The sequence below is a fragment of the Patagioenas fasciata genome, chromosome 2 (genome assembly GCF_037038585.1).
Source record: "Patagioenas fasciata isolate bPatFas1 chromosome 2, bPatFas1.hap1, whole genome shotgun sequence".
NCBI lineage: Eukaryota > Metazoa > Chordata > Aves > Columbiformes > Columbidae > Patagioenas > Patagioenas fasciata.
This window is the reverse complement of record NC_092521.1, coordinates 108,607,842-108,625,883: the sequence shown is the minus strand read 5'-3', so window position 1 is coordinate 108,625,883 and position 18,042 is coordinate 108,607,842. Positions and strand designations below refer to the sequence as shown.

At 37.4% G+C, this 18,042-nt stretch overlaps 1 protein-coding gene across 2 annotated transcripts in view; it reads left to right on the top strand.

The window, feature by feature from the left end:
- CNTNAP2 (contactin associated protein 2) overlaps positions 1 to 18,042 on the top strand; it is a 1,148,794-nt gene that overhangs the window by 800,786 nt on the left and 329,966 nt on the right. For both annotated transcript variants that reach the window (XM_065830092.2, XM_071804698.1), the window contains exon 13: positions 4,784 to 4,984. In XM_065830092.2, the coding sequence (XP_065686164.1) occupies positions 4,784 to 4,984 (201 nt within the window). The remainder of the gene's footprint in view (positions 1 to 4,783; positions 4,985 to 18,042) is intronic.

Here is an 18,042-nt window from a genome sequence, read left to right as displayed (position 1 = left end):
ACTAAGCTGGGAGGAGTGGCTGACACGCCAGAAGGCTGTGCTGCCATCCAGCGGGACCTGGACAGGCTGGAGAGTTGGGCGGGGGATAACCTGATGGAATTTAACAAGGGAAAGTGTAGAGTCCTGCATCTGGGCAGGAACAATCCCAAGTTCCATTATAGGTTGGGGAATGACCTATTAGAGAGCAGTGTAGGGGAAAGGGACCTGGGGGTCCTGGTGGACAACAGGATGACCATGAGCCAGCACTGTGCCCTTGTGGCCAGGAAGGCCAATGGCATCCTCGGGTGTATTACAACGGGGGTGGTCAGTAGATCGAGAGAGGTCCTCCTTCCCCTCTACTCCACCCTGGTGAGACCCCATCTAGAATATTGTGTCCAGTTCTGGGCCCCTCAGTTCAAGAAGGACAGGGAACTGCTGGAGAGGGTCCAGCGTAGGGCAACAAAGATGATTAAGGGAGTGGAGCATCTCCCTTATGAAGAAAGGCTGAGGGAGCTGGGGCTCTTTAGTTTGGAGAAGAGGAGACTGAGGGGTGACCTTATTAATGTTTATAAATATATAAAGGGTGAGTGCCATGAGGATGGAGTCAGGCTCTTCTCAGTGGCAAACAATGATAGGACAAGGGGCAATGGGATCAAACTGGAACACAAGAGGTTCCACTTCAATTTGAGAAAGAACTTCTTCTCAGTGAGGGTAACAGAGCACTGGAACAGGCTACCCAGGGAGGTTGTGGAGTCTCCTTCCCTGGAGACATTCAAAGCCCGCCTGGACACATTCCTGTGCGACCTCACCTAGGCGTTCCTGCTCCAGCAGGGGGATTGGACTAGATGATCTTTTGAGGTCCCTTCCAATCCCAAACATACTGTGATACTGTGATACTGTGAATTGAAAACCTACTGCTGTGTACTACATTTCATAGGTGTTATCACTGTAAAGCCCTGTCAGGTGAATTAGTATTCTCTGAAACTGCCTGGTGATCTCCCTGGAAAATCTGTTTTTGTGATAAATATAGCAAAGCTGGCAGCATGGTGTGTTTTCATCTCTGCAGTTCTGGAAGGAGAACTCCGGTCAGTGATGTTCCTCTGCAGGACCAGCTGAACTGTCTGGGGCAAAGGACCCAAAGGCCAGCCATAGTGGCTCCTCCGGGAAATGGGGCCAGCTTGAGGCACCAGAATAAATTCTAACAGATTTTTGTAACATTCCACATTTCCTCTTCTGAGTCCAAGACACATTTTGTTGACTCAGCCTTCAGTAGTAGGAGTATATAAAACAGCAAAAAATAAAATTAAAAGAAAATTAGAAAACTTAAAATGTGAAATAACTATTGATGATAAATTTTAGGTTGGTGCAAAAGTAACTGGAGTTTTTGCATTGCTGAAATTTGCCATTTGATATCAAATATGTTCTTAAATAAATGTGATTATGTTAGACATCATTTTAATGTGCTTTTCTAGCTTTATTTTTTTTGCTGCTGACTTATTACTTGCTGCTTATTTTATATTTATTTTAGACTACAGAAATAATGTTAGACAAAAAGCAAATTCAAGCATTTTTCTTATTTGAGTTCAAAATGGCTCGTCAGGCAAAAGAGACAACTTGCATCATCAACATCGCCTTCGGCTCAGGAACTGCTAACAAACATACAGTGCAGTGGTGGTTCAAGAAATTTCAAAAAGTTGACGAGAGCCTCAAGAATGAGGAGCGTAGTGGCCAGCCATCAGAAGCCAACCATGACCAGTCAAGGGCAATCATTGAAACTGATCCACTTACAACGACACGAGAAGTTGCTGAAGAACTCAACACCAACCATGCTGTGGTTGTTCGGCATTTGAAGCAAATTGGAAAGATAAAGAAGGGCGATAAGGGGGTGCCTCACGAGCTGACCGAAAAAAAATAAATATTTGTTTTGAAATGTTGTCTTCTCTTATTCTACGCAACAAGAGTGAACCATTTCTCTATCAGATTGTGACGTGATGACAACTGGATTTCGTACCACAACTGGCAATGACCAGTGGTTGGATTGAGAAGAACCTCCAAGGCACTTTCCAAATCCAAGCTTGCACCAAAAAAAGTCACGGTCACTGTTCGGTGCTGTGCTGCTGGTCTGATCCACTGTGGCTTTCTGAATCCCAGCAAAACCATTACATCTGAGAAGTCTGCTCAGCACATCAATGAGATGCACTGAAAACTGCAGCACCTGCAACCAGCACTGGTCAACAGAAAAGGCCCAGTTCTTCTCCATGACAACGCCTGACTGCACGTTATACAACCAACACTTCAAAAGTTGAACAAATTGGGCTACAAAGTCTTGCCTCATCCACCACATTCACTTGACCTCTCACCAACCAACTACCACTTCTTCAAGCATCTCTATGCAGAAAATGCTTTCCAAGAGTTTGTTGAATCCTTTAGCATGGATTTTTATGCTACAGGAACAAACAAACTATCCCTCATTGGCAAAAGCGTGTTGATTGTAATGGTTCCTATAATAAAGATGTGTTTGAACCTAGTTATATTGATTTAAAATTCACGGTGTGAAACTGCAATTACTTTCGCACCAACCTAATGTGAGTGACAAGACCTGATGCACTTCTAGGAAACTTTGTGGTAATATGCTAAAGGATAATCTGCAAGAAAAAGAGAATTTTCTTCGTTTCATTTACTGTCAGCCTTTTGTAGTAATACAGAGGAGGGTTGACCTGTTTCAGTCATTGGCTATTGGAGATGAACACTACATGTAGTAAGTATCCGCTGAGATAGTGTTTTTTTATGCTGTTAGCTAGTCAACTTGAATTTACAAGTTCTTCATATCTAAGTGATAGAATAGTATTCTTCCAGCAAAATAGTATCACTACTATTGACAGAATCTTCATTGTTTTAATTCTGAAACCCTATGTCTTTCTCAGATAATATTTTTTTCATTTTGGTTCTTTGGAATGTCCCTATAAGGAAAAGTAATGGTTGGTCTATAAAAGGAAAATTTCTGTGCCTTTTCTGTATTACCTTTCTAAACTACCTTCCAACCTCCACAAATCTTCCAACAAGAGGTGTGTGGAATGTTGTTTCATTATTATGACATCTCATATTAAGTCTCCTCTGGTAACTACTGACAAATGGCACACAGTAATACTTCTGGTGACTTGCTGTTCAGTAGTTTAAAGCAGTAAAAAGCATACAGAGTCTACTGTAGGCTGGATATTACACACGTGCATGTGCACTAGACTGTGGGAAGCGTTGAGATGCAGTCAATGCTACTATATTTCTTATTACCAGATGTGGTTGTCCTTCCCCCTTCCTTTTGTCTTTTCACAACTAAACAGAAACTTTAATATTTTGTCTCCTACTTCTATTACTTCTTAAAATGTGAAATAACTATTGATGATAAATTTTAGGTTGGTGCAAAAGTAACTGGAGTTTTTGCATTGCTGGAATTTGCCATTTGATATCAAATATGTACCTGTACCATAACCACAATCAGTTAGGTGATATGGTGCTGCTATTGTAAAAGTCTCAGTAAGCAGTAATTTTGCTTTACCCTGGGTAACACTGTTTAGGTAAAAATGTGGAAACCTTGATAAATTACAGTGTTTTCAGTATTAATCAGTAAATGGTGTAACCACATAAGAATCTGGTGCATCCCTGTTGTTACAGTACTGCAAAGCACTGTTTCTAGCCCACAGCAACTTACCATGCACAGTAAATTTTCCTCACAGAGAAACCTTGAATCTTTAGTGCATTGGTGTTGTGTCCTTCTAATCAATTTCTGATCAAAGCTAATCCTTATTAGTTCCATATTAGTCACCATTAGCATCAGTTGTTCAAGGAAGTCTCTTCACACAGTGTATTGTTTATCGAAACTACAAAAGCAGTCAGTTTCCTCCTTTCATTGGTTCATAGGTGCTGCAACTACACTCTCATATGGTGACTTTTCATGTGCAATGCCTTTCTTCTCCACTAGTCCTCAATAAAGTATCTTGCAGAACATTTTTATCTTTTGTCAAAGACTTAGCTGTATTTTAATTCAGTTCCACTGTGTGTTTTTGTTGCAGTTGAAGCCAAGCTAGCATTATAACCACGATAGCCGCTTGCTCGCTGTGCCCTCCCTCCCTCCCCACAATTAGGGGAGAGAAGCGAGAGGGAAGGGAGAAACTCATGGATTGAGATAAATAATACTAGTATACTACTACTATTACTAATATATATAAAATAGAAATAGAATATAAAATAAGAGATACTCAATGCAATTTCTCACAAACTCCATCCACACAGCACCTGGTCTCAAATAGCCAGTCCTGAAGAGAGAGTAAAAGGCAGAAAGGCCCGGGGGTTCTGCAAAATAGCAGGATGGCAAAAGGCCAAACCAAAGCAACTCCCATAAAGAACTCACCTGAACAGGTCTCTGTCCTGGCTCCGAAAGAAAAGAAGAACTAATCAGAAGATCCTCACTCTTCTTAGATATGAAACATGATGCTAATGGGATGGAATACTGTTATTGATCAGTCTGGATGTCAGTCAAGCTCTGCCCCATCCATGCCCCTCTTCCTCAATGCCTCACACCTGTGGGCAGAATGCTCAGAGTGTCCTTGGCTCTCAGACCAGAGCAATTAAAAACATGAACTCTGTCCTGGGGTGTTATCTTCTTGTTCTCAAACTAAGTCCAAATAGTGACTGTGCTAGCTACAAAAAACAAAGGTTTCTAACTGCATGAAAAAAATTAGCTCACTTTCAGTCAAACCAGCACAGTCTTTTACCACTTTTTGTCTTGTCTTTTTCCCCTCTCTTTTAGAGGATAAAGTTTGGACAACTGTGTACCATGATCTGCAAATGCAGACTTCCGTGGGAGGCAACAGCCCAGAAAAGTTATCTGTACTGCAGCTCAACTATAGTGCAACGATGGACCAAATTTCTGCCATTACCAGTAGTGCTGAATACTGCGAGCAGTTTATCTCCTATTCTTGCAAGATGTCCCGGCTGCTGAATACACCAGGTAGGCTGAGAATGGGATATCAGTTAAATACAGTGTTCAAGAACTTTGAAAAATTCAACAGGTATTGGTGTTAAATCAGTCCGTTCAGTGAACATACTTCTTTGTTCTCCTTTATTAAAGTTCACAAAGAGGTAAAATATTGAAAATCCAGAAGAAATAATTTTCTTTGGAAATTTTGCCTGTTTGTGTACTACTGCAATGCATTTTGTTGCACCACAAATCTGTGTGTTCTTCTTTCAGATCTGTCGCTTCTTAAAGCTTTTGGTAAACAGGATAACTTTGAAAGTTTAATCAGTAGAGGCATTGAAAACTTGCTTTGAACTTTATCCTGTTTTTCTGGTTGTTAGATTTCATATGCTACAGTCAGCAAGGCCACTGGCTGAATGAGGGTTGGAATTTTTCCAGTACTAACTTCGAAATAGTTTCTTAACCACAGAATATTTGTGGGTAATCAGATGCCTTACACACTGTAGAGATTGGCATGGTCAGTAATGTGGCTGTGAGAAATATGATATGGTGTTACCTACAAGAAGATTCATTATGAGTTTCTCATTTTGCTGTGTAGCTTTACAGGAAGAGTCCTAGTACTGCTTACTGTATGTGCCTTCTCAACACATCTTATCTGTAACTGATAAAGTCAAAAGTATTCATTGTTCCAGAATCACTGAAACAGCACATAAAGAAGGAATTCAGCTTTAGAAACTCTTTTAATATGCACCAAGTACTTTATCTATGCTCTAATTGTGTATGGTAACATTTGATGTTAAATAAATCTTTAACGGTACTTAATGAATACTGAGTTACAAGTGGAAACATATAAAACATTTTCATGATTGTGAAAGGAGGTCATTGTGATAGGAGCAATTAAAATGCATTTCAGAATAAACTAATGGCTGTATGCTTATAGTGTTATACTTAAGGCTGCATCACCTCATTAATTTATTTTGATATATTTTCTTATGGTGCTATAGATAAGAATTCTTTTGGCATGCATGTGCATCTTATCCCTATTTCCATAAACATTCTGTTAGTTAATAGATACTGTAATGCTTGTTACCCCTCTCCCTCCTCCCTGCTGTTTTTGAACTATTTCTAATGCATGGTTTGTCACTGTTGCTATTATTTTGCTTAATTTAGCATAGCACAGAGACTCCAAAAAGGGGAAAATAATTTCTTCCTTATTGGCCATTAATGTATAGGATCCTAAATCATATTTTTAACTCGAATTATCGTAATTAGGTTCTGCTGATGGATACAAGCTCCCTGCTTGAATATGCATTAGGCAAGTAGTATATGAATGTATCTTTGGGTAGGTATTTAGAAGGCAAATTTACTTGGGGACGCAGGCTGGAGATAATGTGCATAGAAAGCTCATAGTTTACATAGAGAACAGTGCTGGATTCTCGTTCTTTAAATGTATAAGGCTATTATTTCAGGACCAAATTGTGTTAGTTAGTATATGTTTGTACCATAACAAAAGAAAGATATACTGTAATTGCAGATGTTTGTCCTAGCTTCTAGATTTAAACAAACAATTAAGAAGTACACAAAATAATAACTTTCTAAAAATTTCTTTAAAGAATAATAAATTCCAGATATTTGCATTTTTAAGCTTCTCAGAAATGGTTTGGTATATTTTGCAGATACCTCTTTCTTCATGTTTTCACCTTTTATATGGAAAGATAAATTCTCTTAGAAACTCTTTATAAGCCAGTATTTTGGTGTGGAAAGTGAGTTTCCAGAGAGGTGTTTTGTTTTGTTCCATTTTGTTTCTCCTGTAAGCAAGAGAAAGAAACAACAAAAGCAGATTATTTTAACCAAAACAGAAGCAAAGAAACACTCTGCTATGTTTGCCTAACACCTGTAATGGTATGTACGCATAGCACAGCAGTTTGTGTGTTAGTGGGGAACGGGCCAATACATTTTGATTTTGAGCTATGTGGTTTTGGCTTCAATCTGTGGCTTTTAAGCTCAGGAACTAATTTTTCATACCTTTCTCTGGTATTTTTTTTTTTTTTTTTTTTTAAGAGCGTGGGGAGGGGAGAGGATTGCCTTGTTTGTTAAACATATAATGACACCCTATTCATCTCACAACACAACTCCAAGTACTTATGTGGCTTCTTCTACCATATGGTTTTCTTTACAAGTCATTGCAAGTATGGTGCCCACGCAAAGAAATAAAGAAAAATAAATTTAAAAAAAAAAAAAAAATTACACTTTTGTATTCCTCAGGAAGTGGGATCCTGGTTGTATTGAAGCCAGTGGTAGAACCTGTGTAGACTTTATGGCATCAGGATAATATTTGTAGCCTCAACTGAAGGTGCTTTTTTAGGTCAGAACTTTTCCTTTCAGACACTGAAGTATCCACTTAGAATCTACTAGTGATTTTATTTTAAATTGCATCAAAGGAAACAGAGAAAACCAAGAAAACAGTACAGCAACTAAACGTTTTCATTTTTTGCCTTTTAGGGATCACATCACTTTACTACATGATTCCTTCTCAGGGATAAACTGCCCATTTAACATATTTAAACAAATGAGGAGCAAAGCTGTTCATTGATCTATTCACGGCAGCTAATTAACTAGCCATCAGTGAACTATAACTCCTGCTGCATTTGGTTTTGAGGTTCTTGACAAGGTAGTCAAGGCATATACAATTACACTAATGGATGTTCCGCTGCTGCTAACTTGAACAGGTGCTTTTATGCAGTGGAAACTGCATCTAAGAGCTGTATTTGAGGAAAGCCTGTTTTGTTGTGTGTTTTTTTTTCTTTTTGGCCATGGGCACAGTGATCACAATTCTCATACTCATGTGCTTTGACACATGAAAATCAAACTTAAGAATTCTTATTCTTCTGAGTTTTAGATTTTGGATTTTGTTTCTTTATTCTTCCAGGTCAATTTTTTTTTTTTCTTTTTCTTAATAATGGGCTTTCATCCAAGCAAAATAACATGTGTGTCCCAGAGAACAGATTAAAGTCCTTGCCAACAGTAGCGATTCAGAGTGATTTTACAGGTCACGATGCCATTCCCTTTCCACTTAGTCTGAGACAAACCAGTAATAAGATGTTCCATGTAAATTAAATCATAAGTGACTTCTGCAGACATTGCCAAAAACAGCAGTCTCATAAAACCTTAGGATAATTCAAGTTGGAAGGGACTGCTGAAGGTCGTCTGGTCCAGTTTTCTGCCCAAAGCTGGATGAACAGTCCTTTTCTAGTAGTAACTAAAGACTATCTGGAAATGCAATTTTCCTTCCTCACTGCTTTGATTTGATTTATTTTTCTTTGTTTTGAACTTGCAGCCAAATGTGTTTTAAATTATGCTCAAAGCTTAACAAAAGATCATCAATAAAACAAGATAGCTTGGTGACTTTCTTAAGAAAGCACAAAATCAGACATCTCTGCTGAAAACACACCATACTATCACAATTAACAATAAAACTATAGGTACACTCTAAATTTCTGGGAATGCCATTTTCAAGGAGGGAGCCTGCAGTGGATACAGTTGTGCACAGTCTGTGTCGATTAAATACATACTGAGGAGATCTGTTTTCAGTTCCTGATTCAAATAGAGATTTCCTTTATGACTTTAACAATTTATTTAATTTTTCCTTTTTTTTTTTTCAGTCTGCCGACATGAGTCAGACCCTTCTTATTGTCTATATTGTCTATTTAGATAATAGCTTTTAGAACAAGAATTCCTTTGTGAATATGCAGCTGTTAGCATGACAGAGGATTGATCTTGACAATCCAAGTAACTAGTGCTGTTAATATATGAATGAAATTATAAGCCCATGGACCATAATTGCAACTTAATAGCAGTGTACACGTGTATGTAAATTAGAAAAAATAAACATCCGACTTTTTGTTTTGTTTTGCTCTTTTAAATTTACATTTCCTATATCCTCTTTTCTTCTTGTTTCCTTGGAAACTTCCATTTTGAGAAGATAATGATATGTTTAGTGCTGAGGACACGCAGAAAGCTAGCTGTTTGGAGTTCTCAATGCCCGTACACTTTCCAGTTGTTAGGGGAGGTGAAAGGACATTTCTTTTATTTGCAAACAGTAACTTGGAGACAGAAGAAAGCTCTTTTATGCCCACTGGTTAACAAGAGGGAACACAGCAATGCAGGATATAGAATCACTTTGCTTTTATAGGAAGAAGCTTCCCTTTTTTTTTCTGTGAGAAGCAAAGTGAAATACAGGACAGTGAGTCAATATACTAAAAGAGTGCAAAATGCTAGTTAATAAAATTATATATCTTCATCCACTGTTGTCGTTAGACTTCCCAATAACACCTGCTTCTGGCTTCCTTGGTATAAAATTCTCCACGGCCCACTGATCTCAGCCTCTGAAATGGGGAGGGAACAGCACACTGCTTCTACCATTTTTCCTTTGCTTCTGGGAACACGAACCTGAAGGGAGGAGAGCTGCTGTGTTCACCGTGTCTGCGGGTCTGTGACTTCCCAGAGCTGTAGGAACTGTAATAAAAAGTCAAAGTGTGGGAGGTAGCAGCATAGATATAGAGAACAGAACAAGATTTGTTGGCGTTGTGTTCCAATTTTTATTCGTATTCACTGTGCCTGCAGGCAGCATATGAAAAGCATAAAGCAGAGTTACTGCAGTACATGAATTACTGTTTCATGCCTGTTGTCTTTGGAGGATATGAGACAGCAGCTTCGTGAATTCAGGAGTTTAACAGGTGAAATAGAAAACTTAATTTTCTGTTTGGTTGTTTTAGTTACAATAAAGCAGTTGTGAATACCAGTAACAAATAAGATTTATGGGTGTATGAGATAAAGACAAAGTTGAAAATTGCAATATGGTATTTTTCCTAAGTAGCCATTCAAATCAAAACCTAGTATATAAACTTTCACATCCCTAGATGCTAAACGATCTAGAATGCTCATTGCAGATATCATTCTTGCTTAAACATAGTTTTTCAAAAAGAGTCTGAGAGAAGAATGGGATTTCTGCAGTCCTAAAGTGATGAATGGAAGCTGCTTGAAAACTTGCTCAGGCTTCAGTATTTAATTCTCAATGTTCATTCAGAAAACATGCCCATGAGCTTTCACATATATAGTCCAGCCTTATGGCATATGTTGATTGTTCCCTTCCCTGTCATAGTTCTAGAAAAATTGATTTCACTTTGTAGTGATTTTTCTAGCACAACGATAGGCAGGAACAATGTCCTTGCTCCGCTCTGACCTACATGCTTATATCCTAGAGGTGGAAACCAACAGCTTTTGGAGATTTCTTTTTTCTTTAGTCATTGTCATTGCTGTGGAACTGTAGCAGACATCAATTCATAGGTTTAATGTTTCTCGTGAAATATGGGTCTTCTTAAGTAAATATTAGGTAAGTAAATGGTTAGTTAAGAGGTCCTTTTTTCTAGTCCATTAGTCCATCCTTCTCTTATGTCTTTGTTTCACTCTGCACTTATTGCTTATGTCTTAACAGTTCCTTTGAGGTTTGTAGACATTGTGGTCCATGAGTCTCTTGGTTTCACTTTATCTTCGTAATACTTTTAGCTGGTAAACTAGCTTTGCTAATTTTCCAGGTTATCTTTGCTGTTGTATAGGACTTAGACTTAATCCATATCACTGAATGAAAAAGGCTACATGTTGCTTTGGTGCTTGTTAGAAATAATAGTAGCAGATAAGAGCTTTGTGAATGTTAGAAATCCTCTATGGAAAGTGTAAGTGCAGTGCTGTGAGCCGTAGTTTCTTTACTATGCCTTTTTAAGAAAAAGTGCATTTGAGTTTTAACTTTGCAGTTATAGCAGAATGTTCCCAACTCATTGTTTCCCTGTAAATGTGCTCTGCCTATGATGGGAAAATATTAACATTCTTTAATTCTTAAAAGAAAGATAGAGGAAGGCAATAATTACTCCACTGTTTGTACTGAATCCGGTTTTATAATGTTTTCACAGAAATAGTCACAGACATTCCTTCTTCATGATCCCAGGTTGTTCTGGGGAAAAGTCATCTTTTTTGATGAATGACCAAAACAGATTAGTTTATTAGTTTTTCAGACATAATGGCTGTAGGTGGTATATCCTTACATATCTTGACAAAAATTTTTCTTTTACCCATATCCTAAATGCATTTGCATTACTTTGAATATTCTTTCCTTACTCAAATACGCTGTAAAAATATCCAGTGTTTCTTTTGTCATTCCCATTCCTGAGATGAATGTGAGTCATGAACAAATGTATGAAGAAGCAGGCTAAACATATGCAATTAAGAGAAGATGGTTCTGTCCAGTGTGTAAAACAAAAGAATCATAAGACAGACCTCTATTCCCTCCTGCGTTACGATCTTCGCTTGGCCTTTTCTTCATTGCCCTGCATTTGCCTTATAAGAAGACAGGTGTTCAACTATTACTGAAACACTGTCTGCCTTGTTTTCACCGATGAGATGGTACTGTTTCATTTCTTGAGGCTGTGACTTTTACCCATTATCTGAAGGTTATAGTTAGGCTTTCCTAAATTCTAACCTAAGACATCCCAGCTGACAACCTGGATCATTGAGCTGTCCCTTCTATATTAGGCTTTACATTTGAAAGCCTTTCTGCTTCCCAGCAGCTGTATTAAACAGTCTTTAGTTAATGTTTGGAGTTTGGAAGTCCTACTTTTTGTTGTTAGTAATGTTATCAGATCCCACCCCCTGTATCATACATGTTTCTCATAGTGAGTCAATCAGATAAACCTCTGGAACACAGCAGAATGCATATGAATTTGAGAATGGATATGGCGTGATTGCTAACGTGTGGCAATTTGAACAGCCCAACATACCTCTTATTCCAGGAATATGTTTGAATATGGTTTTTTACTACACTTTTTATTTACGTATGCCTGATGTTATTTATTGAATCAGGCTGTTAAAATTTTTTTATGAATTGTCTCTGAAACTTGAGTACCTGAAACAATTTCCTTTTTTCACCTCGTGTATAATTTCACATACATTTTCCCTGCTTTTCCACATTTTCTTTATAATATAATCCATTCTTTCCATTAAACCCCTTCAATGATTTCATACTCTACCTGCATATGTTTGCTAATGTTAAAACAGTAGCTATCTTTGACCAGCTAATATGGTCTGAGTGTGTATGAGGACAGATTTTTACTAAGGGTTAAAGGAAGTATGCAAAAAGCAGTAGGAATTTTAAAATCGAGTTTGTGTAACATCATTGCCATTTTAATCTGCAGGAGGAGTGCACATTGTCCCTTGAACTTTTGTGCTTTTATGTGCTTGTGGCACAAGCTGTACTTATCTGTAGGTTTGCTCATGGAAATCTATCTACGTGTAGGAATTTATATAGAAAGAGATGGCCTCCAGGTAATGATCACTATTTCTTAGAAGGAGTTACTTGAACAAGATATTTTTTCAATGTATCTTTTGAAATATTTTGTTATGTGAGACTTGCTTAATGTGAGAAGATGAAAAAAGTTAATTGATCTCTGATTTTCTGTAAAGTAGGCATGTTTTGCTGAAAAGGCATATGGACAGTATCTTCTGTTTTCAAGGAGTTTGCTGCCAAACAAAAAAATTTTGATCACTGTCTTAGATTCTTGGCATAAGAAAGAAAGATATTGCACTTGATTAATAGGAATAGGAATAGAAAAATGAATATACAAGTTTTCTGGAAAAATGTATCTGCAGTTTACCGCAACTACTGGTGGAAATTAATCTTTGAATCTGGACATTTGTTGGCCAGTGCAATGATGAAGATAGAGCTGTGAACAAGATGCAGGGAGTGGAAATGCAGTCCAGCATTTCAGAAGCAGCAGCTGAAGACCTGAAATCAGTTACCGATGCAGCTGCTAAACTGTAATAGGTTTCAGAAAGAAGCAGCTGATTGGTATATGCTGCTATCTCAGTTACCTTAGAAAAGACCCGTTATACTAGTTTCTTGTGGAAGCCTACCCCAATGGTGCTTTGCAGAAATTGCTGGAATGTTTTGGTAGTTAATGTAAAGCAAACATATGCTCCACAAGTAACAGTGGGGTTTCACCTGCAGCTTATGAAGATCCTGTGCATTGCCACAACAGCCATGAAGATGGTTTGTTTAATCTACAGATGTGCAATTATATATTATACATAACTTACTAACTAATGACTTCAAGATACATTTAATATCTGTCAAGCTATTTTTAAAATGACATGTCTGTCAAAGCACTTACTTAGATGATCAGCTATAATGAAACTATTGTACCAAGTTTAAATTGTATCCACAAAAGTATTTGTATTTTGGAACATGGTATACTTGTCTCCCAATCACATTAAGAGCTAGTAATCTGTTTTCTGCTGACATTAGTCCATCTCAGAAGTTCTTTTTACCTTTTATCTCTTTCCCCTTTACTCATTCCACTTTGATGTTTTATTGTGTCTCTGCCTCAGAAATTTGTAACATATTCTGATTTCATATACACATTTGTAAAATCTTAATAGTATTTACAGTGCTGTTACTCTTGAACAACACAGGAGTAACAGATCAAAGCTTCTTTTCTTTTTAATCATCTGTCCCCTCTGGCATAGACTGTGTTTTCCTCATTTTTTTGCAAAGCACTGTGTCACGTTGCAAAAGTGTTTGGAAGAGATATTGAACCAATTTCTTTTCCAGAAAATCTGAAATTGCAAGCAGACCAAAACAATTGTGAGACATATAAGATAATTCATCTGTGATGATATTCTGCACCACTATGCAATTTTTCATCCACAGATCTAAAAATATCATTACAAAATCTCCAAATCGGAGTTGGAGGTAGCAAGAGTTTTGTTTTGTTTGGGTTGGGGGTTTTGGTTTTGGTTGTTTAATGACTTCTGTGCAAATTGTGTTTGAATGTAGTAGTCCTGAGGAAATGAGAGGATTGCTGGCCACAATTTAATTATCAATGCAGATCAACATTTACTATGCTAAGCACAGATCAGGCTTAATCTCAATGAAGCAAAAAAAATAGTGAATCTAGCTCTGATTAGTACTGCACCTTGTTCTGTCACCTGATGGCCAACTTTGTTGTTCACAATCACATTCAAGTACAAGAAATCTGTAACATCATCAAGACTTTGTGAATATGGAAAAAACAAAGAACGGTAATGAGTGCTAACTGAAGGTCTGGCAAAGGCAAATTAGGACTTTCCTCTGTGAAGTTAGGGTTTTAGCAACAGAACTTCTTCTTAACATCCACTTGGCTCATTATTGAAGTGGAGCAACTGAATATACACATATACTTCAATGAGAAATGCAAAGGTAATTGGGATATGTTTGCATGCAACATCCCAATGTCATTGTCTAGTTTTCTTTGGACTCACCTGCAGGTTTCATATTGTACAGCAACAGCTGGACAAAAGAAAAATAATCCAGTTACCTATTAATTCAAATCACTTGGCATCCTCTGTGGGCTGACTCTTTTGTATTGTACATGAATTCCTGTGAACACAGGAAAAATGATAAGCCATTCTAATGTTTATAGTATTACTGTTGTTAAGATTCATTTTTATTCAAAGTAATGCAACTATGTGAACTAACACTTAGAGAAAAAAGGTTAGATTGTTTTTTGAATGCCATGTTAACTTTGGTAATCCTTTTATTATATGCCTTTCATCAGGAATTCACTGTCTTTCTATATTTTAAGAGCAAACACACACAAAAAATCCTGTCAATTCAGTCTATTAAAGGATTCTTTGTCTCCCAAACTTTGTAATCCTTGCTGGAGTTATGACTGAGGAGTGATAATAGCATAGATCCTCTTCTTTGTCAATGACTGAAAAAAAGCAATGCTTTCTTGCTGACAAAATCTTGAATAAATAAGTCAAGCATAATCAAAACAAATTTCAAGATAATTCCTCTCCTACTTCAGCATATTCTTTGACATTTCTCCCAGATTAATTGCAGAGCAACTCTAATGACAGCAACATGGGCCTTACTGAAGTCCTATCTCCTGTATTAAGGCCAATTATTAATGACATCTCACTGCAGTAAGGTGGTGAGCATCGTTTTAGCTGCTCTTTTATTCCTAATGCCTCTGTATTGCATCAGCAAAAATAGTGGCATCTTCAAGTTGTCATTTTTCTTGTTCATAAGTCTCCCCACTCATTATTTTAAGGTGTGCTCTGATTCATAAAATACTTTGGTTTCCATCAAAATGAGTAGTTTTCAAACACCAGGCACATGGCACTAGGTTTGATCTGTTTGGGAACTGAGAGAGAGCGACACTGAGTATTCATCTCAGGTCAGGAACATTTGCCTTGATCATCAGAGCCCTGGTCTCCAAATGCAGCCTGGAAATGCCCTGGGTGACCTGATCGTCCTGTTCCCTCCAAGTCTGGATGTCCTTCCAAGGTAAATGGATGGACATGGGTAGGCAAGGAAGCATAGTAATTATGATAGATTCTGTAATGGAAACGAGAGAAGAGTCGAAGTGGCAAAGCACTCCTTTGCAGTCAGGGCTCCTGGGACTTGCATGCCCTGGGATCAGGACTGTGGGGGACACTGGGAGCCCGTAGCTCCATTCAGCGCTGCTGAGGAGCAGTACAAGCCCTCTCTAAAGCCACAGAGGATGTCCTTGCATTGTGCAACAGGACTAATAGAGAGAAAATGGCATACATGGTAGAGTGCCTACTCACTTTCATCTGCAAGAGGCTTAGAATGGAAACAAAGGCATAATTCTTGGAAGAAGATTATCCTTCACTTTGCAGAGCCTTTTAGTAAATCATTCATAATCCTACAAACTAAAGGAGTGACATGTTTGGAAGGCATAGGACATCTTGCGGGTGTGTTCCTGGTATAATAATTTACCCAAGACAGTAAGCAAGAGCTTGCTTAGGTCTGTATCAAAGGGTAAAATCTGTAATTAATAAGAAACAAGTTTCTTGAATGAAGTTGAAGGAGAGCTACAGAAAGCAACCTTTTCTGTCTCTCTTTAGCTTTTAAATAATCAAAGTGATTGTTTATTATTTAAAGAGGAATTTAAGAAATGGTAATGACTCTGGTTACTGTCATTCTGGAAAACTTAGGGCTTTTTTTCTGTTGTGTATTTTCTTCTGCAAACATAATGTGACAAAAGTCTGAAAAAAATGTATCAAAATTGGTATTGCCAGTGATTACCAGAGGGGTGACTAAGGCTGCACGTATCTGTGCACAGAGTTTCAGTAACAAGCCACATAGTAATTTCAGGCAGAGTAATTTCCCCGCATTCCTCCTATATTAATGTAATTTCTGTAGTTTTACTATGTTTTATTTAAATGCAATATTATTACTCTATAATAAGAAGCCTAACCTACAAAAAAAGGTATCAAATTTTTAAATACAGCTTACAATCCCTGGATTATTGACACCACCAATTCTTCTTTGTGTCTGACTATCGATGTTTTATTGGGATATGGTATTTACACAAATAGGCCATTTTAATATTTAAGGGAAATGCTTTGTCTGTTGTCTTTTAGTGTGATCTTTTTTTAAATAAATTAATTTAACCTAACAAATTTGTTTCTTGGTTTGTCCCCTCATACTTTGCTACTATGTTTTATTCATATGTTCTCCTATCAATAAGATTTCAAACAGATCAGAATACTTTTTTTTATTTAATATAATTTCGTAATAAAACTTGTTCAATATTTCTAAGAGTTATCTCTTCCCCAAAACAGGCATTTAAGGAGGTCACGAGGATTTGAAATATTCACTATACACACTGTTATTTTTCAACTGTAGTTGAGTATTTAAATACTAAGTTTGTAAAAAGAAATACAAAGTAAAACATATACTTCTTCATGTATAGCTTCAATACTAATGAAAATAATTGTTTTAAATTTAGGTATTTCTTAGCTTTTTAATTGTTCTGCCTTTTTTTTTTTTTTCCCTTCATTTTTTGAAGTCCATTCTGTCATGGCTTTCACTACTTCTTTTTTCCTCTCTTGCTTGGTTTTTAACTGACTAGTTCTAATTAACACATGTGGAGGGGTTATTGCTTCCGCTGTTCATTTTTTCAAGCTACGAATATCTGTTTTGGGATGCTCCTTCTCTCTGTTTACGTCACTCTTCATCAAATCATTTTCAGAGTTTCCAGAAGAAGATGGGCAAGGGTTTAGAAGATATTTGGGGCAATGAGAGAGGATTATAGTTTAGCAGGTGGAGATAAAGTGTTGTGAAGAGATTGTGGAATTTGGAAGCTGCTTAGGAAGCGGGTAACAGTGCAATTTTTAGGAGATGATGAAGAATTCAAATCACTTTGTGTATATGGCAGCTGAAAGGCTTATGGCAGCCAACAAAAATATACTGAAGGGATCATTGTTGAGCTTAATTACTTTGTTCTCAAGTTGGAGTTGGTTTAATGGAAATTAATGTGCTAATATTAGCTAGGTTTGGGGAAATTAAGATGAGTGCTGTAAAAGGATTCTAGAAAGTATGGAAGTGGTGCAGAATAATAAAAATGTGAGAAATTAAAAATGGTTGAATAACATTGTGCAGTTGGAAAATTGGACAGTACTTCAGATTTCTAAGCTGAATAAAGTCATGTCCAGTGTATCTTCCTTGAAATCAGTAGAATAATGAAAGTCAATTTGCCACATAAGCTGTTTCCAGGTTTTGATTAATTTTAATGGGATTTGCTATGTTTTAAAATGAAACCTTTTGAAAATGCAGAGCAAGTTGTAGGTCAAAAAAGGAACAAAATGTGTCTGGGCATGTCCTGGGCTACAGGAGAAAAAACCAGCTGCTGCTGCTTTAGTTCAGTAGCATGTTAGAAGTAAGTACTTTACAGTTTCATAGAAAACACCAGAGGACTTCTGCGGTACAGTAAACCCACATTTGCTTTGACATCGAACTTCACACTACCATATGCCGCTTGTAGAAATATGTCCTAATCTAGAGTTGTTCTGAAACTGGATTAGCCCCTTAAACTGCTGTGAACTCTTGAATTCTGCTTTTGGATGCCCTATAACATCTCTTCATATGCTCTTGGGGGTCAGTACTTGTCCTGTCCCAACAGATGGGATGAGGGATGAGTTAACTCTGAATGCGACATGTGCCCTGTCCCAACAAATGAGAGCAGGTGTGA